General features: G+C 33.2%; 1 protein-coding gene across 11 annotated transcripts in view; it reads left to right on the top strand.

Annotated features, from left to right (window-relative positions):
* Positions 1 to 25,508, top strand: part of Atrx (ATRX chromatin remodeler) — a 231,630-nt gene that overhangs the window by 68,238 nt on the left and 137,884 nt on the right. For 8 of the 11 annotated variants that reach the window (XM_058584905.1, XM_058584910.1, XM_046462149.2 and 5 more), the window contains 6 exons: positions 65 to 174; positions 1,943 to 2,010; positions 2,271 to 5,341; positions 11,149 to 11,221; positions 21,173 to 21,306; positions 21,765 to 21,941. In XM_058584905.1, the coding sequence (XP_058440888.1) occupies positions 65 to 174; positions 1,943 to 2,010; positions 2,271 to 5,341; positions 11,149 to 11,221; positions 21,173 to 21,306; positions 21,765 to 21,941 (3,633 nt within the window). The remainder of the gene's footprint in view (positions 1 to 64; positions 175 to 1,942; positions 2,011 to 2,270; positions 5,342 to 11,148; positions 11,222 to 21,172; positions 21,307 to 21,764; positions 21,942 to 25,508) is intronic. The other 3 variants (XM_058584907.1, XM_058584903.1, XM_058584904.1) reach the window with 2 other exon arrangements.

Genomic DNA, 25,508 nt, shown 5'->3' with positions numbered 1-25,508 from the left:
AAGGTAAATATCCTTTTTTCCCCCCTGTGTAAATGTGTAAATAATGGCCTCTCCTTTCTCCTAGAAGATGGGCTTCATGGAATTGTGAGCTGCACAGCTTGTGGACAGCAGGTCAATCATTTTCAAAAAGATTCCATTTATAGACACCCTTCACTGCAAGTCCTTATTTGTAAGGTATGTAGAGATTTGTTGATCAGGCTTACATTGTAGAGGGGAAGACCCATATATAAAAGGCCTGAAAAATGCCATTTCAGGGGAGATATTGTGATTATGGAGCAGATAGGAAGCCTTTGTAATTAGGACTTGGTTGGCTTTTCAGTGGAGGTGTTATAAACTAATACCTGAAATGTGAATAAGAACTAGCCTGGTAAAGTGGGATTGGTTCAGCTCCTTCTAGGAAATACAGCACAGTATTCAGCGATTGAGAGCTAAAGGAGAACCTGTTAAGTATCGAAACCTGACATTTTGTGTATGTGTGCATGCTTGTGTTTTCTAACCCTCCTTTTAATGTACCCTACTACTTTAAGTTTCCATGTGGAAGAGGGTTTGAAGTAACTTGAGATAATATAATTTAAATGTTTCTTATAGGTTGATTATGGTTTTAATAGTCTGTCCACACCTTTTTGTTGGTAATACAGTAGAGTTATTTTAAAATACCTATGATATAAAGGTTATGTATGGGCTCCCCATCTCTTGTTAGTGCTGAGATGAATCTTGTGTGAGTAACTCACTTTTGAAATGCAGGGGTAGGCCATATTTTCCTGGGAGTTCTAGCTGTAGTTTTTACTTTTTATTAGGGTGATACTGATGATTGAACTCAGGTGTGTTCTGCCTCTGAGCTATATCCCCAACCCTTTTGTTTAACTTTAATTTTTTTTTGTTTGTTTTGTTTGTTTTTGGTACTGGGGAGTGAATACAGGGTCAATTAACCATTGAGCCACATCCCCAGTCCTTTTTTGTATTTTATTTAGAGACAAGGGACTCTCTGAGTTGCTGAGGCTGGCTTTGAACTAACGATCCTCCTGCCTCAGCCTCCTGAGCTGCTGAGATTACAGGTGTGCGCCACTGTGCCCAGCTCTGGCTGGTTTAAATTTTGAGATTTAAAATTTCAAGTTGCACAGGCTGGCCTTGAACTTGTGATCCTCTTGCCTCAGCTTCTTAAGTTAGTTTTAAATTTTGACAGCTGGATTGGTAACCTGCATTTCCTTTCTCTTTTCTTATTTGCTTTTTTCTGAGGACCAGTCTGTAAGTCTAGGCAGTTTGGGTAGTTTTTGGAACCTTCCCTTTTCCCAATATGTCTGGAAAGGAATTTGAAGTTAGTGAAACTTGAATTTGAATAACAACTTTGCCTCTTAATAGTGTATGATATTAGATTAATTTACATATTAATGAACCTTAACTTTTCCCCTTAGAATATCTCCTACCTTGTGGGTAGATATTTTGAGATTGAAAGATAATGTAGGTTAATAGTTCAGTTGTACACATAGTAGCTGTTTATATGTGGCGACTGTTATAATTAGGAAGTAGAAACATCTAATACAGTTTTATGTACAGCTTTGTAAGCTAGTTGTATAAGACCAGAAATTTGCTTTATTAAATAAAATCTTTAAAGCACTTTTTAAGTAATGAATAATGGTGCTTGATGGTAGGGAAATCTGTGTCAAAAAGTTAATTCCTTGAGGTATTTTAATGACTGGAAAATACTAGTATTGGGTAGTACAGTGTTCTGATTTGATTGTTTAAAATGTGCACATTCCTTTTACTTTATTAATGATTTCAAATGTTAATTTTTTTGGGAGTAGATGTGATAGAGTCCTTGTGTAGCATGTGTGAATTTCCCTGGGTTTAATTCCCAGTACTCCCCACCAAAAGTTAAGTTTTGTTCCTTATGAATGTTAATGAATTTTGAATAAAATTTCCCTTTCCTCTTTTCTTTCAATAGAATTGCTTTAAGTATTACATGAGTGATGATATTAGCCGTGACTCAGATGGAATGGATGAACAATGTAGGTAGGTAATAATTAAGATCACCTAACATTCAGTGTCATCATTTTTGGGGGAATTCTTAAGAGTCTTTTACTAGATCCATCTTTTGTAATCTCATCATTATGATGTCTTTTGCACTAAGTTTTAAGCTTTCTGATAAGGAATAGGCAGATGACCTAAAATACTACTAAAATTGCTGACAGGACAATTTAAATTGCTTTAATAATGAAGAGATTAAAATTAGTTTCATTTGGAATAATATTTTAATCTTTAAAACATTTCAGATGGTGTGCAGAAGGCGGGAACTTGATTTGTTGTGACTTTTGCCATAATGCCTTCTGTAAGAAATGCATTCTCCGTAACCTTGGTAGAAAGGAGCTGTCTACCATAATGGATGAAAACAACCAATGGTATTGCTACATTTGTCACCCAGAGCCTTTATTGGACTTGGTCACTGCATGTAACAGTGTATTTGAGAACTTAGAGCAATTGTTGCAACAAAATAAGAAGAAGATAAAAATTGACAGTGAAAAGAGTACTAAAGTATGTGAACATGCACCCAAATTTTCTCCAAAGAAGAATACTTCAAATTGCAATGGAGAAGAAAAGAAATTAGATGATTCGTGTTCTGGCTCTGTAACCTACAATTATTCAGCACTAACTGTGCCCAAAGAGATGATTAAAAAGGCAAAAAAACTGATTGAGACCACAGCCAACATGAACTCCAGTTATGTTAAGTTTTTGAAGCAGGCAACAGATAATTCAGAAATCAGTTCTGCTACAAAGTTACGTCAGCTTAAGGCTTTTAAATCTGTGTTGGCTGATATCAAGAAGGCTCATCTTGCATTAGAGGAAGATTTGAATTCAGAGATTCAAGCTTTGGATGCTGTAAACAAAGAGAAAAATACCAAAGACCATAAAGTTGTAGATGCTAAGTCGGAAACAAAAGTACGAAAAGGAGAAAAAATCTTTGCTTTGGAAAGGAAGGATATTTCAAAGTCAGATGGTAAACTGTCCAGAAAACAGGTAGATAATGAGCACATGGATCAGAGTATCCCAATAGAGGAACAAAGAGCAAATAAAAGTACCAGTGGTGAGCATAAGAAATCTGATAGGAAAGAGGAACCTCAGTATGAACCTGCTAATACTTCTGAAGACTTAGACATGGATATTGTGTCTGTTCCTTCCTCAGTTCCAGAGGATATTTTTGAGAATCTTGAGACTGCCATGGAAGTTCAGAGTTCAACTGATTTTCAGGGGGATGGCAATAGTGGAACTGAGCAAGAATTGGAGAGTTCATCTGTAAAATTAAATACTCCTTCAAAAGACAACAGAGGAGGTATTAAGTCAAAAAGTACAGCTAAAGTAACAAAGGAATTATATGTTAAACTCACCCCTGTTTCCCTTTCTAATTCCCCAGTTAAAGGTGCTGATTGCCAGGAAGTTCCACAAGATAAAGAAGGCCCTAAAAGTTCTGGTTTGAACCCCAAGTCAGAGAAATGTGGACCTGGACAGGAAAACGCTGACAATGAGCATTTAACTGAAAATGAAGTCCCTTTACTTTTAGAAGAATCTGATCTTCGAAGATCCCCGCGTGTTAAGACTACACCCTTGAGGCGACAGACAGAAACCAACCCTGCAACATCTAATTCAGATGAAGAAAGTAACGAAGTAGTTAAGGAGAAACAAAAACTATCAGTTCCAATCAGGAAAAAGGATAAGCGAAATTCTTCTGACAGTGCTATAGATAATCCTAAGCCTAATAAATTGCCTAAGTCCAAGCAATCAGAGATTGTGGATCAAAATTCAGATTCTGATGAAATGTTAGCAATCCTCAAAGAGGTAAGCAGCAGGATGAGTCACAGTTCTTCTTCAGATACTGATATTAATGAAACTCAGACAAATCATAAGACTCTGTATGATTTAAAGACTCAAAAAGGGAAAGATGATAAAGGAAAAAGGAAACGAAAAAGTTCTACTTCCGGCTCAGATTTTGATATTAAAAAAGGCAAATCAGCTAAAAGCTCTATAATTTCTAAAAAGAAACGCCAAAATCAGTCTGAGTCTTCTAATTATGACTCAGAATTAGAAAAAGAAATAAAAAGCATGAGTAAAATTGGGGCTGTCAGAACAACCAAAAAAAGATTTTCAAATAGAAAAGATTATGATTCTTCTGAAGATGAAAAAAACAGCAAAAAAGGGATGGATAATCAAGGGCAGAAGAGTTTGAAGACTTCACAGGAAGGATCATCTGATGATGCTGAAAGGAAACAGAATTTTTCTTCAGCAGAAAGCACAATTGAGAAAGACAAGACCATAGTGGAATTAAGAGATCGACTTTCTAAGAAACAGCAACCAAGTGTTTCTTCTGATGTTGCTGATAAGCCTTCTTCAGGGAAAGAGGAGAGTTTAAATTCCCTAGAAGACAAAAAAGTAGTTGAAACTAAAGAAAAGAGCAAGCATCTGAGAACCAAAACATGTAAAAAAGTACAGAGTGGCTTATCTGATGTTGCTGATAAATTCCCAAAGAAAGAGCAGAGTGATGATTCCTCTGAAGAAGATAAAAAGCAGAACAAAAAGGGGACTGAAGAAAAAGAAAAGACTATAGACTTGAAGAAAAAAGTAATGAAGATAGAACGGCATTATGAATCATCATCCGATGGCACTGAGAAATTACCTGAGGGAGAAGAAAGTTGTCATTTTCCTAAGGGCCTAAAACAAAGTAAGAGTGACACAACTGATGGAGAAAAGAAAGGTAAAAAAATGAAAGATAAAATTTCTAAAAAGAAGGATGAGTTATCTGATAATGTTGAAAAGGTACTAGGGAAAGGAGATAGTTGTGACTCTTCAGAAGATAAAAAGAGTAAGAATAGAGCATCAGGTAGAGAGAAGAAAAGACGCAACTTGCCTGAAAAGAGTTCAAGGAAGAGACAAGATTTTTCATCATCTGATACTGAGAAATGTTCCATGAAACAAGATGGTTGCGACTCTTCTGATAAGAAACCGAAAAGAATAGAATTGAGGGAAAGAAGAAATTTAAATTCAAAGAGAAATACCAAGGAAATACAAAGTGGCTCATCATCTTCTGATGCTGAGGAAAGTTCTGAAGATAATAAAAAGCAGAAGAAACAAAGAGCTTCAGCTAAAAAGAAGGCAGTCAATGTCAAGGAAAAAAAGAGAAACCCCCTAAGAACAAGCAATAAAAGGAAGCAAGCAGACATTACTTCCTCATCATCTGATGTAGGAGATGATGATCAGAATTCTGTAGGCGAGGGGAGCAGTGATGAACAGAAAATTAAGCCTGTGACTGAAAATTTAGTGCTTTCTTCACACACTGGATTTTGCCAATCTTCAGGTATGAAAAAAATAAGTAAACATTTTAAAATTTGTACTCTCTTTAAACCCTTTTTAATAACTACATTGTTTAATTTTTCCTGAAGAAAATCTAATTCAGGATTACTCTTTAGGAGAAGTCTATTTAAAAATGATCACCAGTTTACTATAAGACCTTTCTTGATTTAATTTTATGCCATCTTTGTAAAATATTTCATACATTGTTAGTCTTTTGTGTCAGTCAGACCAAAGTTTTTGGGTAAATAACAAAAATGTTCTTTATGTGTTTAGTGTTTTTTTTCTGGGGTAATGAACAGTAAAATTTATGAGAGAAAATGGTACATTTTGTGAGAGTACTCCAGGAGGTATTCATTTAATGGAAATGAGACCAAAAGTTTTAAGTGCTTTGCCATGCATATAGCTTTAAAAATTGGAACAGAGAGCTTTTCATTTGGTACTGGGGATTCAACACAGGGTTGCTCAACCACTGAGCAATATCCCTAGCACTTTTCATATTTTGAGATAGAGTCTCTCTAACTTGCTGAGGCTGGCCTCAAACTCCCAAACTTGGATCCTCCTTGCAACCTCTCAAGTCACTTGGATTATGGGTGTGCACAACCATTCCTGGTTTCAGAAGAGATAGCTTTGAGTCCCATGAAATCCTATTAAATAGCTTAAATTTAGTGTATTGAAACCCTTTTTGATATTTCTCAGCTAGTTTCTGATAGTACAAACAGAATCTTCTCTTTTTTGTCCTGTCCCCAATCACAGATGCTTCTCTTAAAACACTATCAACATGAAGGAAGAAAGAAAATCCAAACTGTAGATGGAATACCCAAACCTGATGGGATAGAGAATCAGGAACATTAGGATTTGAGTTAATTAGTTATGGCTACCTAGAAACATAAAATAAAAAAAATTAATCATTATTACACTTATTTTCAAACATTGTTTGTTGTTATACTAAATATATATGATTGTTATTATATAAATTTATTATAATTTTCACTAGTTACTTGTATTGTTTGTTTTAGTAATACCTGTTAGTTAACTGAGGACACTTAGATTTTGATGGGGAGATACTGTGATTGAACCTGCAGGTGTTTTACCACTGAGCTATTTCCCTAGCCCTTTTTATTTTTTATTTTGAGACAGGGTCTTGCTAAGTTACATAGGGCCTGGCTGAATTGCTGAGGCTGGTTTTGACCTTGGTGTCCTCCTGCCTCAGCTTCCTGAATTGCTGGGATTATAGGCATAGAAAACCACTACCAACTCTTTTGTGTGTGTATGTGGCCTGGGGATTACTGAGGATTGAACCCAGGGGTACTCTACCACTGAGCTATACACCCAGCCCCTTTTAGTTTTTATTTTTGCTAAGTCCCCCAGGCTGGCGTTCAATTTGCAGTCATCTTACCTCAGCCTCCCTAGTAGCTGGGATTACAGGTATGTTAATGCTCAATATAATTACACATTTTTATAAAGTAAGTTTCACAAAAAAAGGTGTTCCAATATCGGGCTGGGGATGTGGCTCAAGCGGTAGCGCGCTCTCCTGGCATGCGTGGGGCCCGGGTTCGATCCTCAGCACCACATACAAACAAAGATGTTGTGCCTGCCGAAAACTTAAAAATAAATAAATAAATAAATATTTTTTTTAAAAAAAAAGGTGTTCCAATATAGGATGAAGTTTAACTTTTTAATTTTGTTTTTCTCTTTCCACATTCCTTTTTAAAATTTGTCCTAATTAGCTATACATGATAGTGGAATGTATTTTGAGATATTATACATATATGGAATACAACTTCTCATTCTTTTGGCTGTACATAATGCAGAACTGCATGGGTTGTATAATCATATGTTGAAAAAATACTTTGAGTCTGAGGCAGGGGGATAAAAAATACAAAACCAGGGGCTGGGGTTGTGGCTCAGGGGTAGAACACTTGCCGAGCACATGTGCGGCACTGGGTTCGATCCTCAGCACCACATTAAAAAAAAATAAACAAATAAAGTTAAACATGTTTTTTAAATCCAAGGCCAGCTTGGGCAACATACTAAGCTCTTGACTCAGTATTAATAAACAAACAAACAAATAAATAAATGGGCTGACAATACAGTTCAGTGGTAGAGCACCCCTGGATTTAATCCCCAGTAGGGCCAAAAAAAAAAAAAATAATAACACACACACACATGTTACACAAAGGGTAGCACTTTAATATCATAAAGTATAATTTTAATAAATGTACGCACACTTCCATCCTCCTCTGGTTTTTTAATCAATCATTGCATGCACAATGGGCTCAAGGGCATTTTCTGTTTTTTGAAACATTTATTGTTTTAGTTTTAGGTGAACACAATATCTTTTTTTTTTAAATGTTGTGTTGAGGATCGAACCCAGTGCCTCATGCATGCTTGGCAAGTACTCTACCACTGAGCCACAACCCCAGTTTAAATTTTTAATTTTTTTCTCTTTCCACATTCCTTTTTAAAATTTGTCCTAATTAGCTATACATGATATTAGAATGTATTTTGACATTATACATATATGGAATACAACTTCTCGTTCTTTTGGTTGTATATAATGTAGAATTGCATTGGTTGTATAATCATATGTGCACTTAGGATAGTAATGTTCACTTCATTCTACTATCTTTAACCATTCCCCTTCCCTTCCCTTCATTTCCCCTTTTCTCATCCAGAGTACTTCTATTATTCCCTAACTCCCCACACTACTGTGAAATTAGCATCTTCATATCAGAGAAAATATTCAACATTTGTTTTTTTGGGATTGGGTTATTTCATATAACATGATGTTCTCCAGTTGCACCCATTTACCTGCAAATGACATAATTTTTTTCTTTATTATGGCTGAGTAATATTCCATTGGGTACATATGCCAAATTTTCTTTATACATTCATCTATTAAAGGGCACCTAGTATCATAAAGTATAATTTTAATAACTGTATGCACACTTCCATCCATCAGTCATTGCATCCACAATGGGCTCAAGGGCATTTTCTAATTTTTGAAACATTTTTTTTTTTTTTTTTTAGTTTTAAGAGGATATCTTTATTTTTTTTATGTTTTGCTGAGGATTGAACCCAGTGCCTCATGCATGCTAGGCGAGTACTCTACCACGGAGCCACAACCCCAGCCCCTCAAGGGCATTTTCTAACCTGCATTCACTAATGAAACTTGGCATATCATGTGGGGAAAGAACCCAAGTAAGTGACCAAAAAATAAGAAATCTCTCCCCTCAGAGCCACAGACTAGGTTTTGTTATGTGAACTACTTCAGGCATAAATAAATGGAGAGACACACACACACACACACACACATTTAGTGATGATAAAACAATAGACATACATTGTGTTTTCTAAAAATAATGCAAAGAAAAACAAACTAAAAGTTCTTCTTAATGAAGAAACCCAGAAAACAATGTCAGCTAACATTTCAGTGTACATTAAGCAACTGTAATTTTATTACAACATGGAGATCATTCTAAACATCTGTCTTGCTTTCTGCCTTTTTTTTTGCCTTCAACCTTTATTAATTTGATAACTAAGGAACAATCTCATAGATTTCATTTACATGCTTTTAACATTAATGCAATTGGAATATTTTTAAAAAATATTCCAGAATTTCTGTGTGTCTTCTATTCTGGATTTATTCCATATTCATAATTCTTCTGAAATAGCTTCTTACAAATGAAGAACATTCATTAGGAATGCATGCCATATATTTTTTTTTATTCATTTGTTCTTAGAGATTAATGACAGCATTAGTGATTTCTTTTAAATTAGAGCTATTGTGCTTTTAAGGACATCCATTCAAATGCAAAACTGGAAAGGAACTGACAAGGAAAAATTCTTCAGAAAAAGTATGTCTTTATAGAGAAGATGAAAACAATAAGTATATATTGGTTACCTGTTAAGTGATCTAAGTAGTACTGATAAAGCTTGCACTGAATAGGAGTCATTCTCACAGCTAACACATATTCATGTTTTGGAGGCAAAAACTTTGTAAATGCTGTATAATCTTTCCTCTGTAATTAACAAGAAAGATAATGATAATTAGTTAATCTAAAAACATGACAGTAATGAACTGTTTTAAGAATTCTTGTTTTGATTACAACTAAAAGACACACATAACTAAACACCAAACATAAAAATTTGAAAACCATATTTGTACTTGCTAAAATCACACAATGATCCATGTATTATTATAGTAATAATTTCATATGATAATATAGTATACTCATAAAAAGATATTGCACTATATCAGTCACATTTTTAATTTAAGTAGTCATTTGACAAAATGACCACTTAAATCAATTTAAGTTCTCAGGACAGTCTCCTCCAAGAATAATGGGGTTGGGGGGGAGAAAATGGTGGGGGAATGTAGTAAGTTGTGGTAACAAAATGACTTGCCCTAATCACATTCTAATACCAATAAATCAAACTGTAGTACGGTCTGAGTTATACTATTGGTAAGATATACCTTTGTCCAAATAACACATAATCTGAGTAAAAATGTTTGCCCAGTTGAGAAAATAAGACATGCACACACACTTTGGGAAATATTTTATCATATGTATAAGGAAAAAACAGAACACTAATATGCTAAAAAAGAAAAAAGACAAATCAGAAAAATGATGATACCTGGGTAGTAGCTGCAGTACAGATAAAGAATACATAGGGGCTGGGGTTGTACCTCAGTGGTACACGTGTAAGGCACTGGGTTCAATCCTCAGTACCACAAAAAAAGAAATAAACAAAATAAAGGCATTGTGTCCATCTATAACTAAAAAAATATTTAAAAAAAAAAACAGTACTTATACTAGTTTGTGTAACCAACCAAACCAAATAGCATGACTTTGCCTTATATGATGGCAGTATATGAAGCCTGAGGGATAGATAGCATTTCTAATGTGATGGTTCTTTGTAGCTACCATTAAAATTTAATATCTGAAAAGAACAGATCTTGAGATCCATTAATAGTTAGCTCAGTCTCTACATACTTATCTATTCATGAATGTAAATTAACCAAAGGTCTGTATATAAACACTGTTAGCCTGTTTAGGCTATTGCCTGTATGTGAAAGTAATAAAACTATTTCTTAAGGATTACGTCTCAAGGATTACACATCTCACTGGGTCTTGAGGTACACATGTGTAATCCCAGCAACTATGGAGGCTGAGAAAGGACGACTGCAAGTTCAAGGATAGCATCAGCAATTTAGTGAGGCCCTAAGCCACTTAACTTAGCAAGACTCGATCTTTATAAAAAAAAAGGGGGCTGGGGGCTGGGGAAATATCTCAGTAGCAAAGTACCCCTGGTTTCAGTTCCCAGTATCCCCCCAAAAGTCTCCTCTCTTAATTCATATTGACCTCTCCTACAACTATGGAGGCTGAGAAAGGAGGACTGCAAGTTCATGGCTAGCATCAGCAATTATCTTTTTTTACCATTTTGAAATTTTTATTTTGGAATAATTACAGATCCACAGGAATTTTCAAATTTGCTTATTGCCTAGCAGGCCCAAAGCTCTGTGTTTAATTCCCAGCACTGCAAAACAAACAAGCAAACACACACCCTGTAATGTTGTAAGGAACATTGAAATATTTAAGACCTTACTATTTATCATTTTACTTCTGGTACTTCATAAATTTTGTACTACACTTTTTAAACGTTCTTTTTACTCATATTTTGCATTTCAGAATAGTGGTTAGTACCTACTGGTATTTTTAAGAGCTTTGGACTTTAAATTTTATTTTATAATGTTTAACTTATGTAGATCATTTAAAGCTAATTTTAAGTACACTTTTTTCCCCCAAGGAGATGAAGCCTTATGTAAATCAGTGCCTGTCACAGTGGATGATGATGATGACGACAATGATCCTGAGAATAGGTATGATTCCATCTGTAAGGACTTAAAAAAGATTATAACACACCCTAGGCGTGGGCGCAAACATCAGCAACGGAACAGCAAGCAGGTTGTAAAAACCGGGAGTGCCTGCCTTAGAAAGACTCATTCACAGTCTTCCTGCAAGTTTGAAAGAAAGGCCAGAAAATGGGTTAAACTCAGAAACCTTAAGAGAAAATAAATATAAATATTAACACACCTAGCATAGGGTGTGTTATAAATACAGAACTGTCAGTTTTGTGTTTTCATGTAAACTGTGATAATTTTTGAAACTTTTAATTTTTACAGATTTTTTTTTGATGAAAGTGAATCATGAATAAATTGGTAACAACAGACATCTCTCTATATATTTGGTTATTGTTCTTAATTGTCATCCAATGAATTTGGTGATCCTGTTTTTTAAGACCTGTTGAGATTGAAAAAAAAGATTCCTTGATAGTTAAGATTAAGAAATTGCTTTCAGAATAAATTATAAATTTACAGGGATCCAGACTAGATTTTAGCCATTTTTCAAAGAAAATGGAAGTAGTATGACAGTGTTAACTTTAATAAGACAGTAGGTTTAAATGTGTAGGAGCTTGTAGAATTTTACTTAACTGAGGGATGGCTGGGAGAAGGAAAAAAAGGGACACATTCCTGACATAGACAGTAAAGAATTAAAACTGGTATTAAAGAATATAACCAAAATGTTTTACAAATCTTTTAAACATTTTGTTTACTTTAGTATATCCCCAATCATAATCTCCAATCATGAAGACAAAGTGGTATAGTGAATGAAATTGGAATAATGGGGATAAGGATCATATCTTCTAATGTTTCTAACAACTAGGTGATTTTTGAGCTTCAACTTGTTTTGCCAAAGTTTTCTACCTCTAAAATGAGTAGGTTGGATGGCGTTTTCTCTGATTAATTCTAATCTGGTAGAATTGATGAATTTATTAAGGAATATTTATTCCTATTAGTAAACTCTAATATTTAAAGAAGATATAAAAATACACATGTAATTTTTGTGCCATAATTTTTAATGAATTTAACAGAGTATTAAATACTGTAGGCTGAGTTGTTATGGTAGTTGTTTTATGTCTTGCTGATGGTGATAGGTTTCTCAATTTGAAAGATCAGCATTCTGCTAACATATAGAATATTTAAAGTGAATGAATAGGTTTATTTTACATTTTTAATAGAGCTTAATTATGGAAACAAAGAGTCGGATTCTGCTTTCCTCCTTACTTTTTAAATTAAAAATATATACCGGATTATTTCATGGAATATGGGTGAGGTCCACAATGGAATGGTAACTGCATACAATTTTTGGATTTTACATTATTTCATCACAGATAATAAAAACATTTAAAATTTTATTTTAAAAATGCTTAAATTCTTACTTATATATACTATTATTTGTTTTCCTGTGTGAGGCCTCAAATGTTACTGATAGGCTAACAGTGTTAAGTACATTATATCCTGACTCAGTTGTGAGTGATGAACTTTCATATTTAGTCACCAAATAAGATTGTTATTAAGTTATGATAATTTTTGTTAGAACTTGTCAGAAAATTACATTTTCATCTTCTAAGTTCTCTGATCATATCTCTTTGTAACTGGCAAGTATTTTATTGGCACTTACCTTTAATTCCATCTTGTATTTGTGATAAAAAATTACAACCCTATTGAGTACTTTTGAGGAATTGAATTTTATCTTGAGCATGTCTTTCATTATACTCAGTTTAATGTTCTCTTATAATATATAATTAATAATTTGTTTAATATCCACTATACCAAAGAGATATCTAATATGCATGGGTTATCTAATCATGATGTGCATACAAATAACTTCTTGCACTATTTTAGTATAAATGATGTATTTGAGCAGATTTGAATATGCACTAAGCAACTTTAAAATTTTTGTCTGCAGATCATGATTAAATCTTGGCATTATTTTTCCAATTTGACATTTTTTTGAGTGGGATGTGTTTTAGTAGTAGTATATTGTAATTGTGTGTAAATTTGTACACAATTGTGTAGCTGTGTAAAAATTGTGTATAAATTTCATATGCATTGCTTTTTTAGTAGTATTGTAATACATTTCCAGTGATGGTGTTTATGGAGAGGTAAATAGTGTATTGTTGCAAATGCTTCACTATTTCAACGCAATAAATTTGTGTAAAACTTTTTCTTGTTCAAGCATTTAATTTTAATTATAATGCACCTTTTCATAAGAGTTCATAAAAATTTTTAGAATCAAGATATATAAATTAGTTTGAACCACAGATGTTCTTTATGTTCCTGAAATTGAGGAAGTAAATACTTTTTCCAAAACATATGTGGTTATATATATTTGTGTGAAAATTTGATTGGTTTTTCTGTTTGAATGTTGTGGTAGTTTTTTTTGTTTGTTTTTATTAGCACATTTATTTTTTTATTATTGTTCAAAACATTACAAAGCTCTTGACATATTTCATACATTTGATTCAAGTCGATTATGAACTCCCATTTTTACCCTGGTGGTAGTTTTTTTGAGTTCATTTTAAAAACATATTCATCTTGGATATTTTAGTAGACATAAATAAGTTTGTGTTATTTTAAAAAGCTATTATGTAGCATCTGTATTTATGTAGCATTTGTATTTGAAGGTAGAGGTATACATTTGTGAGATAGAATCCTGTAAGCTATGAATTAATTTCTCTTTAATTGCTTTTATTTAATGAACAATGACAAAATATAGGTCAATGCTCTGGTTTTATTGAGCTTCTTTGAAAATAGCATAAATATTTTGATATTTGTGTAATAAGAATTTATTTTAGATTTTCTACCTTAGAATTGATGTATTTTCTCAAAGGCTGTAATACCAATTAGTTTGTCATGGTTTTAAATTTATACACATAATTTAACTTAGTTATGAGGAAGTACTATAAGAAAATGTTTTCATTTGACTTTCTAATATTTGTTAGTTGGGGGTTTAAATCGGTTCCTCTTTGAACAGGTATCCGTTGGTATATTTTTTATTTTGGGTAGAATTTAATAATTACGCTGGCATTTAAATCACACTTATCCAATGTGATTGGGACCAAAAGTATTTCATATTTCAGAGTTGTTTTTGTATCTGATTCTGTTTGCCTAGTCTTTACCATTTGAGCATCCATGATTTGAAAATACTGACAGATTTCAAAGCACTTCAGATTTCAGATGTATTGATTAGGAATGTGCAGCCTGTATGTTTTCAGTATAACTGGGGATATTCAGATCAAACATTTTTTCTTATGTTACAATTTAATACTTGTACAATGAAGGAGCCTCAGTAATATGATGGTGTGTTCAAATTTAATAATGTTAGTGTTCAGGGTTATTATTTTTGGAATATTTTTATTTGTATATTTTTCAGGATATGAAAAATATTTAGAATTGAGCTTTTGAGAGTAAAAACACAAGTAATAGATTTTTCTTATTAAGCATTCTTTTTTAATCTCTAATTTTTACCAAAAGCAGAGAGTTTTATATGGATACCCTTTCCTGCTAACACAAACACAGGGATCCCTGCCTGCGTGCACACATGAGCACACACACATTTACTTTATTGTTGAAAAATGTTTACTTGGTTCTAGTACTATTACATAGTTTTTCTCATGATTTCTCTGTGATTGGGGCTAAATAGTTTTTTTTTTCCCCATAGAAGGAAAATATGTGGAGATTGCTCAAAAAAATCACCCCTTATTGATAGACGTTATACTTATTTATAGTGAGAATAGATCATAGCCTTTTACATTTCCAATTCTCCTAACATCTGGTATTAGTTTTGCTTTTCAAATTAGAAAATATACAAATTATTGTGTTATTTTCTGCTGTCTTGGTGTGGGTGTTCTGTTGAAGGCTTTGTACGGTTAATGCAACATATTTTGGAAAGATATTAATGATTCCTGGATGTTGTGCGTGTGAATGAAGATATTTAATGATTGTTTACTTGATTTCACGAAAATTATGGCATGATATCATAACTTTCACTTCTATTTAAACATTTCCAAATGCTCACCTTCTACTCCTACATGTTTTAATCCATTCTCTATACAAATTTGCTACATCTGTGATTTTTTTTTTAATTTTTAGTGGTGGTACTGTTTGATTAGTAAAATTGTTCTGATTCTTCTTTATAGTACTTGAAAAAACAAAGGTAGCATTCTAAATTGAATATTTTGTTTGTTTCTCTGTTTTAGTAAGGGCTTCAAATATTTAGCAATTTTAAGGTTTTTCAACGTAGTTCAGGTAAGTATTAGAAGTCATATAATATGATGTCCAACCAGTGGATAGAATATTTTTGTAAATGAGTAAACTGGTTGCAGTTTTCATCAACTCTCTATTGCATTATAATTCCCAGCAAGGAAGATAATATGGTCAGTAGTGGGGACGATTGTCCTCTGCTTAAGATTTAAACATTATATGTAATCTCTTTATTTCTTGTTTCCCTATTCTTTGGTGTACTGAGATTTTCAGAAAATGAGAAATAGGTCTTCCTCCAATGGACAAAAAGGAAAGGAAAGAAAAAAATTCAGATTTTAGTGTTAGCAAATGTAACTCAGTTTTGTGACTTGGAGTAATTTCTTGTTTTCACTTTTCAAGTATAAAAATGCTGAACTAGTTCTGAAATGATAAAATTTTCTAAATTTATATCAATGTTAATATATTGTTACAAAAATTCCTATAAAACTTAGATTTTTTTTTTTTGTGAAATGAAGGAATACACATTTTGTAATACAGGCATTATTCTAGTACCATAGCCTGTGTATAGACTATTAATAATTCTGTGTTCTTAATTTCATACAGCTTTTATTTGTCTACTCCTAAGATTTTGTAAATGCCATTTGATAGTAACTTTCATGGTGCCTTCACCAAAAACCAAAAACAACAACAACAACAAAATAGGGCCACATCTCATTAATTAGAGATATTATAGGACATTTTACTGAAAAAATGCTTTGAATCATTTTTGAGCTTTTGATTAGTTGGTGACTTCATCATTATCTCATGACTTCTACCAGTTTTGCCTTTGCTTTATTTTTAAAAGTTGTATACCAAGATATTAATTTTGAACCTAAACATTAAAATATATGCTATTATAAAGTTGGAAGAATTCAATATTACTTCTGGAACATTTTGTTTTTAAAATTTATAACCTTTTAGTATGTGACATTTATTAAACAAAGCCCTATGCTCTACTGCAAGTATATGTGTTGTTTATCATACTGTTCTTACAGAAAATATTTAACATTCCTTGCTTGGATTCCTTTGAATTGTTTTACAAATCCACTTGAAAATGTTTTATTGCTACGTGGACAATTACTTTGTATCTCTATGGAGCATTCATTTCAATCTTATTTTATTCAAAATTCTGTTAACTATATATTCTTTTGTGGAAGTGTTCACAGAAAGTCTAAAAATAATTTTTTAACAAATTTTGTCGTCTATATATGGGTACATAATATTTAGGCCTTCTAAAATGTAATTTTTATTTAGCAATTTTCTTCACATTTGTTTTCAGAGCCTCTTGAAAGCTAAAACAGTTGTTGTATAATGTATCTGAGATGGCCCATTAATACATTTTAGAGATGAAACATACTGGACTAATGATGTTTAGAAAATTTTTTTATCTTTAGAATTCAATCTGGGTTTTTTCATTTCTAAATATATAAATTTGAAGTCAGTGAAATACATGAATCTTTAAGAATATGATTATAGCAGGGTGCAGTGGTGCATGCTTGTAATCCTGGGGCCATGGGAGGCTGAGGCAGGAGGATCACATGTTCAAGGTCAGCCTCAGAAACTTAGTGAGGCCCTACGCAAGTTAGTGAGACCCTGTCTCAATATAAAAATAGAAAAGGGCTGGGGATGTAGCTCAGTGGTTATGTACCCCTGAGTTCAATCCCTGGTACCAGTATATAAATATGATTGTTATGTGTTTGTCTAGGTTCTCAGTTGTACAAAAGTAGTTCATAAGAAGAGAGTATAGCATTGGCATAGTCAAACTAACAGCAGATGGGAATTGGATCTGAGGTTCTACTCTTGGCTTTGCCACTAACTAGCTTTATTTCTTTGGCTAAGTCATCTTCCCTCTCTGAGCCTTTTTCCTCATCTATGAAATGACATAATTGAAATCTAAGATCCTTTCTTCTAGCTCTAACATTTTGTGCTGCTTTTGTTATGGCTGTTTCTCTAAAGCTCCCTTGCACAAGAGATCTTTCTTTTGTTTGATCCTTTTTAAAAAGTCAATATTTTCAATTATATATCAGCTCGAGGCAGTCTACTTTTCTTTCTCATTTGAGTGCTTAAACAAGACATTACTCATTTCCTTCCTAGATAGGATCATAATTACTAAGGGCTTTCTTGGCTTTCTAATCCCCTCACCATTGCTTATTTGTGTTGTTGGGCTCATTTCTTATTATTTTACTTTTACTTTCTTTAGTAGATGAAGGTGTAATAAGGTATCTTCTTAATGTTCATTATGTAATTTAGAAGACTTAGTTTGTGTGGGTTTTGGGGTCCTACTATTTATTCTCTCATGCACCAGTTCCGATCATTGTTTGTTTGTGGGTTTCTACCCTCCCTCCCATATTATTTTGCTTTCTCCCCCTCTCCCTTCCCTCCCTTTCAGGAAAATGGAGGAGTGGCTCCATTACCTCCGGCTCTGCCCAGGTTTTCTGCCACAAGAGTGGCACAGCCTGTGCCTCTAATGCTTCTGATAGAGTCGTGACTGCTTTGGATGCTACACCTGCCCCAAGATGTAATATTGAGCATTGAGATTCCAGGGGCAGTACCTTGTTGCCAGGATGATTTTCCCAGAAACGTCTTGGAAAGCCTCAAGAAAGGAAACTTCAGAGCAAACAGAATCAACTAGGGATCATGACTATACATCCATCACATGCATACCAGCACGGGTCCAGCCGAGGCCTCCAAAATGATGCTTTGCCAGCCTCAGCTGGTTCTCAAGTGATGATGTCTTTGAAGTCTCTGTGGCCCGTGACTCCAGAGTTAAGGTAGTGGAGTTTCCCTTTAAAGCATCTCACAGCAGGCTTTGTAGATGGGACACATCTCACCTCAACATGCTTGCTGACTACTCATGTTGAAGGTCACCCTCAGCCCTTAGATCATTTAAATTAAGCTCCTATTCTGAAATGGAGTAGATTACATAATAGGCTAGTTTTATGGTGCAGTAGGTCTTTGACATATTACACTTGAGCCATCAATAGAGTTTATGCAAAATGATTCAACTTTATTAACTTTTTCATAATTTATTGGCTATAAAGAAAATTCTTGGTCAAAGAATGTTAGAGGGCAAATATAAATTCTTAGGTAAAGCATGGGAAGTCTCCATCATTCTGTATTTAACTTGTGATTTGGAGAAAAATGATCATTCTTTGAAATTTGTAATTTTTGTGCTTCTAAAGTAACTATGATCATTCTACATATTATATCCTTAATGAAAGTTGTTGATGAGTTGTAATTCTTCAGTATGTGGATCTGATTTCATTTTCTTTGATTTATCGGTTAATGTATTATCTTCTATCATACTTCGTAGTCTCTTGACAATTCCAAAATGTGAAAATTAATTAGATAGGATTACATATTTTGACCTCCAATTTAGTGGATTTATTTTTTATAGAGTCTAGAGTTTGAAAATAGAAAGAAGAATACATGGTTTCTTACAATTAACAACCATGTCTTTATAGAATTTTAGGGCTTTTTTGAATTTGTAAACACGAGCAGACATCGGTTTTTATGGGGGGGTTGGTGGGGGGGACAGGTACTGGAGTTTGAACTCAGAGGCACTTTACTACTGATCGAGATTCCCAGCCCATTTATTTATTTATTTATTTATATTTTTGAGATGGGGTTTCGCTAACTTGCTGAGGCTGATCTTGAACTTGCAGTCCTCCTGCCTCATCCTCCCAAGTCATTGGGATTACAGGTGTGAGCCACCACACCTGACCAAAATTCTGGTTGTTGAACTAACATTTAGAGTAGCTAGAGTTTGAATTTAGTTTTGTTGTCTCTTTATTGTCCTACCCAAATGATGTCGCAAGATTTCCTTGTAACCACAAATGAACTGTTTTTCTATTTTTAATCTAGTAACCAACACTTCACATACTTTATACACATGCATATATTTTCTGTTCCAAAATTTATTACCCAAGTAAGTTTGAGAAAGTTTTTTTTCTAATATATGAGACATGACAATATAGTATTGAAGATGATTTTATAGAGTTTTCTCCAGAAACATATTTTCATTCAATATAAAGGACTTATAACTTTATTCTTTAATGTGTTGGAAATAGGAACTTAAATATATTTGGGTTCAGTTTTTTTGTGGCAAAATAAAAAGTTAAAATTCAGTGTTAGTCCCCATTTTAAAACGTGCTGTATGCAATCCAAGTCAGCAAACCACTGATCTAGAAATTAAGCTTAAAGTTAAACTTTACGGTAATATTTAAATTGGGGTGACCTAATTCCACTTTATTGAAATACAAATAAGGGCAGAAACCATCAGAAAAGCAAACTCATCTGTGGCATCCTTTAGCAATTGGTAATTGTCTGTTTTGTCTAAATATTTCTGATCCATTACTTTGAAGGAGATAGCATAAAAAGGCATGCATTAATAAACCTTCATGGACGTGGTTTGCTTCAATCTGCTGAGGTGCCTTTGCTATGCATCTTTGAATATCAATGTTTCTACCTGTCACAATTGAGATTTAACGTGCATTAACATTTCCTGTTATTGAATGAATCCTTGAGTGAAATGTGAGTGCATGCTAAGAAATGTAGAGGGGTGTTAAGTCCAGAAGTAACAACAGTTTCATATTCTCATCTATAAGATTTTGACTGAGCTAGTCAGTTTTGATTGCAGAGTGAATGTTTATCCCATAGAACTTAGCTCATGGCAGACTATTTGAGTCTTGTCACCTTCCTTTTGACCCTTTCTATAAGGGTGTTACTGTGATTTATGACTTTATAGCAAAAGGATAGCCAAACTGATCAAACTCCTTGTCTTGCACAAAAATTGTCATGATTTCTTTTATCTTACATTTTCAGATATCTTTCATTAGTGTAAACATTGAAATTTGCTAGGAATATTTTTTACAAGCAGTAAAAGAAGTATTTTCTTATGTGTTTTTTTTTGCAATCATTTTTTTCTATTAGCAAATTGGTCTTTGAGGAACATCTTGAGAAATTTTGGTGTGAGCAGAGCTATTGCACTATTTTTCCTGAAAGTGAAAACTTGTTTAATGTTTAATTTGTGTTCTTTTATCACGTGTGTTATTTTATAGCACTCATGTCCCTTCTCATATCTACCCTAGCTTGAATATTACTAGAGAGTCCTGATTGCTTCAGTAATTAATATTTGGTGTTCTTTCATCTGTTCAACAGATTTATAAAGTAAATTGAAATTATGGTCCAGAATATTATCCTTCTGTTTGAGGCATTATTTCATAATATAGTGGTTTATTGCACACTAATTTTCCAAGAATATGTTTTCCCGTGGATTAAAACCTCTCCTGTGGACTTTTCTCTTGGAATGCCATTTGTCTGGATAAGTGTCTTTATTGTTGTTGGCCTGTCTGACATTGTAGTTGTTGGATGATGGCATCAGAACAAATATAACTTTCTAAGATTATATAGCTTCAAATTGAAATTGGTCAAAATAGTCAGTAGGGTATATCCTTCCTGAGACTATTTAGTATACTGTAGTATTGAGAAAAAAGTCAGTGCAAAGAACATTTTTAAAAGTTTTCATTGGAAGCTTAGATTAAAGCATGGTTTTGGTAGTTTTTACATTATAAAATCTATCAATACCTTTATTTCTATTTATATACAGAAAATTCTGTTTTTGTTTTTATTTTGGTATACTTCACTCCCAAATATATAGTTTTTTATTGTTCTTTTACTCTAAAGAATTGCCAAGAAGATGCTTTTAGAAGAAATTAAAGCCAATCTTTCCTCTGATGAGGATGGGTCTTCAGATGATGAACCAGAAGGAGGGAAAAAGAGAACTGGAAAACAAAATGAAGAAAACCCAGGAGATGAGGGTGAGCTTCCCAAAGAGAAGTATAGATTCTTATAATTTGATTCCTTGACTAGTTCATTCTTTGAAGAATATCTGACCAAAAGAATTTCTTAATGGATACATTTTAAAGTTTATTAAAATATTTAAAACTTTATTGCCATTACTTCTTTGTGTATCTTGTAGTAATTATGGAAGTTATTCTAGATCTGTCAGTTATTTCTGGTAAACAATTGATTTTTAAAGCAAAGTATTTTATCCTTTAAAATGATATTCATTGGTAATATTTTGTCAATATTTAGTAGTTATAATTTATCAAGTCTGATGTGTAAGATTACTGTCACCAATGATACCAAGGTATATGTACATATCTGATTGTTTCCATAAATGATGACAATTGTGAAGAGACAACATAGTTTCATAATGCATTTTAAAGGAAAAATTGGCCACAGAAGGTTTTATTGATATATTTTCTTCATTTAGAAGCAAAAAATCAAGTCAATTCTGAATCGGATTCCGATTCTGAAGAATCTAAAAAGCCAAGATACAGACATAAGCTTTTGAGGCACAAACTGACTGTGAGTGATGGAGAATCTGGAGAAGACAAAAAGACAAACCCTAAAGAGAATAAAGATGTCAAAGGCAAAAATAGAAGGAAGGGTAAGATATTTTAACTCTGAATGTAAGGAATGTACTGGTTTTATAAGTAACTATAGTAATCTGTTCAAATAATTGACCACTAATATTAAGAGAATATCAGTACACTGGAGTAACTTTCCTCTTGCATGAAAGAAATAAAGAATTTGAGTGGGATGATAATCCAGAAACTTGACAAAACACAAAAATATTTTAAATATTTAGTGGTCATATATACATTTAGACTATAAAGAGAAATAAATGTGACTTAATAGGTTAAAGGTACTTAAAAACTGTGTAGAAAATATAAGATTGTATACTACTGCAAGAATAAAAATACTTTCCTATGGGAAGACAGAAGATAAAGTTGGCTCGGGTTGATTTTTGCAGTCTAATATGCCAAATTGCACTTGCATATAGTCACATTTAATTTTTATAAAAAATAATTATTTTTTAGTTTTAGGTGGACATAATATCTTTATTTTTTATATAGTGTTGAGGATCGAACCCAGCCGAGCGCGCTACAGCTTGAGCCACATCCCCAGCCCCAGATTTAATTTTTTACTACATTAAACATCTGTGTTCATTTGGGTGCTGTGGCATATACCTGTAATCCAAGTGATTTGGGAGACTTGATGCAGGTGGATGGCTATTTTGAGACCAGCCTGGCAACATAGGAAGAAATAAAAAAGAGCTGAGGATGTAGCACAGTGGTAGAGAACTTGTCTAACCTGCACAAATTCCCCAAAAACAAAAGCCAGAAAAGTCTTGACTCCCTTTGTAGTGAGACCTTTCCTACTGTCAACATCACATTGTGCATTGAAAATACAGAAATGAATAAGGTGATCATTGGTATGATGATTTTCAACCTGGCTACATGTGCAAATTAGTTGCGGAGTTTTATAATATACATGTGAAACCAGGGGATATTGTGTTAAATAAAATAGGTCAAGTACACATATTCTCATTCATATGTAGAAACTTAAAATGTTAATTTCATAAAATATAGATTAGAATATGATTCCTAGAGGTTTAGAGGTGTAGTGGGAAGCAGGCATAGAGGGAGATTGCATAATAGTTACCAAATAACAGTTAGATAGAAAGAATGATAATAGTGTTCTGTAGCACAGCAGGGTGACTATAGTTCATAATAATTTATTACATTCTTTATGAAGCAGTAGAAGAGAGGAGTTTGAAGGTTCCCAACATAAAACATGGTAAATATTTAAGGAGATAATAATATTAATTGATCTGATTTGATCATCACATGTTGTATATATGTATTGAATTATTAACACTGTACCCCATAAATATGTATAAACATCATATGTCAATTAAAAAGAACTTGAAAAAATGTATCTATGACTGTATGCCATCCACATGGCATATCTCTATATATCTAGATATATGCATGTTTTACAAGTTTCTCACTGATCTTGCTGTATAGTGGATTTGGCAGTTTAGTAAGAAATATAGATATCAATATTATAAAAAATTAAAGCACTTATGAGGAGTGTTTTTTTGTAATAGGTATTTTATAGTGTGGCACAAAGAGGTGGGGTTTTTGTTTGTTTGTTTTGGTATAGGTATTGAACCCAGGGGCGCATAACCACTGAACTACATCCCTAACCTTTTTATTTTTTATTTTGAGATGGGACTAAGTTGCACAGCACCTTGCTAAATTCCCGAAGCTGGCTTTCAACTTGTGATCTCCTTGCTTCAGTCACCTGAGCCTCTGGGATTTCAGGCATGTGCCACTGTGCCTAGCCTGCAAGTTCTTCTTAAGAGTATATAAAGGAAATGAGTGATTTAACAGGTTGTACAGTAATATGGATTCCTGTTTATCTTCAACAAAAGGAGCAATATGGATTTTGCATCTGAAATTTAGCTCAGGATACAGAGTGCTTTAGTGTCCATGATTACATTAAATATTTGCTTTATTAAAACTCAGGTTTTTCATGATGAATTTCCAATGCCTGCTTCTGTGGATAATTTATTCACAGGTGATTTTGTTTGTTTGTCTATATAGGACAGTGTAAAAATTCCTAAAATCCCATTACCTTCTATGGTCATAGTGATTGATAGTTATATTGAATTGCATGATTTTCTTAGTTTTGTGAACTCTGCTATATCATTGTTGTCTGGCAACTTGAATTGGAAGATGGGGGCGGGGAATTAAAAGAAAATAATTTACTTATTAGTCTAACTATTCAATTAAGTTAAATTGAAATGCATTACAGAATTAAGGAATAATACAGCCTATGAACCTTTAATTTTCTCTTAAATTGTAAAAGCATACAATTATTTTAGTGGCAATTTTTAAGCTATAAATATTGCCTATAAGTATTAATATATTTATGTTAATAAATAAGTATCATTATCATGTGATAATGATACTTATTTAGGACAGTATCCTTATGCATGGGGGTAACATATCATGATGTCTCTTTGCATTTAATTTCAAATGGTTTGGTATAGGGCTGAGGCTATAGCTCAGTGGCAGAACACTAACCTAGCATGTGTGAGACACTGGGTTCAATCCTTAGCACCACATAAGGAAATAAACAAATGAAATATAGGCATGCTGTCCATCTACAACTACGGAAAATTTTTTAAAAAAGTGGTTTAGTATAAGAAAAGTATGTGTGTGTGTAGATAGAAGTAGAGCAAATGTGGTAAACTTGAAACAATAAGATAGTTTAGGAAAAGGGATTCATGTGTTCATTCAACAATTCTTTGAAATTTTTATTTGCCCTGAAAATTTTCAAAATTAAATATTGCATGAGAAATTATTGCTAGTCTTAAAATTATACTTTATTTCAGGGCTTATTAGTGTGTGCATATAGGCATTCATGTTAGCATGTATTTTTGAAGTTCTCTCAACTTCCCTGTTCTTTTTTTTTAAATTAATTAATTAATTAATTTATTTTTTAGTCATACATGACAGTAGAATGCATTTTGATATATAATACATACATGGAATGTACATACATCAGTCATATTGTCTATTCTATTCTGCTGCCCTTCCTATCCTCCCTACTCCTCCCCTCCTCTCCCATCCTTTCTCTCTATCCAATCTAATGTTACACACTTTTTTTTTCTTTTACTCATTACAACATCATATATGTATTCTGTATAGCAATGAGGTTCTCCTCCCATCTTCTGTGCAACTCCCCTTCTCCCTCTTTTTCCCTCCCACCTCTCTTCCCTATTTAGTGGTAGTCTTCTTCTCATGCTCTTCCTCCCTATCTCATTTTGAGTCACCCCCCTTATATCAGAGAAGACATTCGGCATTTGTTTTTTAGGGATTGGCTAACTTCACTTAGCATAATCTGCTCTAATGCCATCCATTTGCCTGCAAATGCCATGATTTTATTATTTTTAGTGCTGAGTAATATTCCATTGTGTATAAATACCACATATTTTTAATCCATTCATCTATTGAAGGGCATCTAGGTTGGTTCCACATTTTAGCTATTGTCAATTGTGCTGCTATAAACATTGATGTGGCTGTGTCCCTGTAGTATGCTCTTCGGACTATAGTCCGAGAGGGGGAATAGCTGAACTTCCCTGTTCTTAAGCAGTTTTTTT

This window comes from Marmota monax, unplaced genomic scaffold (genome assembly GCF_021218885.2).
Source record: "Marmota monax isolate L192 unplaced genomic scaffold, Marmota_monax_Labrador192_F-V1.1 WCK01_AAM20220418_F8-fsc00192, whole genome shotgun sequence".
Taxonomy (NCBI): Eukaryota; Metazoa; Chordata; class Mammalia; order Rodentia; family Sciuridae; genus Marmota; species Marmota monax.
This window is presented reverse-complemented; position numbering and strand designations above follow the sequence as displayed.